Below are 569 nucleotides of genomic sequence, written 5' to 3' on the forward strand. Positions count from 1 at the left end.
GGGCTCCAGCTGTGGCTCAACTTGCCTGCTCGGTTGAAGATGACCGACCCCAAGTACCAAGAGATCCCCGCGTCGGGCTTGCCACGGGCCAAGGAAGGCAACGTGGAAGCCATCATCATCGCCGGCGACATGGGCGAAAAGGCCAATTCGCGAATGTCCCCATCACGTACGTGCACTTCACCCTCACCTGCCCCGCCACACACTTCCACCCCCTTCCAGTCCACCACAACGCCTTCGTGTACGTGATCTCTGGCTCGGGTCGGATCGGCGGCGAGTCTGTGGAGGCCCACTCGGTGGTCCAGAAAGTACATGCATCAAGCTCCAGTGCTCAACGAACGGAGCTCGAGAACGGCCAAGGTGGAAACACAACCTGTTGAAATTCTCGAAGTGCTCCAGAAAATGTCATTGGCTGACGTATCGACCAATCACATCATTGTCAGATGAAAATGTCGGATTTTCAAAGTTATCCATACATAAAATTTCACAAATCTCAAATGTCAGACCTGGTATAAATTAATACCTTGCTCAACTTAATCAATTATCAAGTTTCCCAAGGCTGTTTGACGAGT

General features: G+C 51.8%; 1 protein-coding gene across 1 annotated transcript; it reads left to right on the top strand.

Annotated features, from left to right (window-relative positions):
* Positions 1-39: 39 nt before the first annotated feature.
* H310_15256 (hypothetical protein) lies at positions 40-377 on the top strand (the record flags this gene model as incomplete). Its single annotated transcript, XM_008883243.1, has 2 exons — positions 40-166; positions 220-377. The coding sequence occupies 2 exons, from the start codon at positions 40-42 to the stop codon at positions 375-377; spliced, it is 285 nt and encodes a 94-aa protein (XP_008881465.1).
* Between the last annotated feature and the right edge of the window lie 192 nt (positions 378-569).

Source organism: Aphanomyces invadans (assembly GCF_000520115.1).
Source record: "Aphanomyces invadans strain NJM9701 unplaced genomic scaffold supercont1.261, whole genome shotgun sequence".
Taxonomy (NCBI): Eukaryota; Oomycota; class Saprolegniomycetes; order Saprolegniales; family Verrucalvaceae; genus Aphanomyces; species Aphanomyces invadans.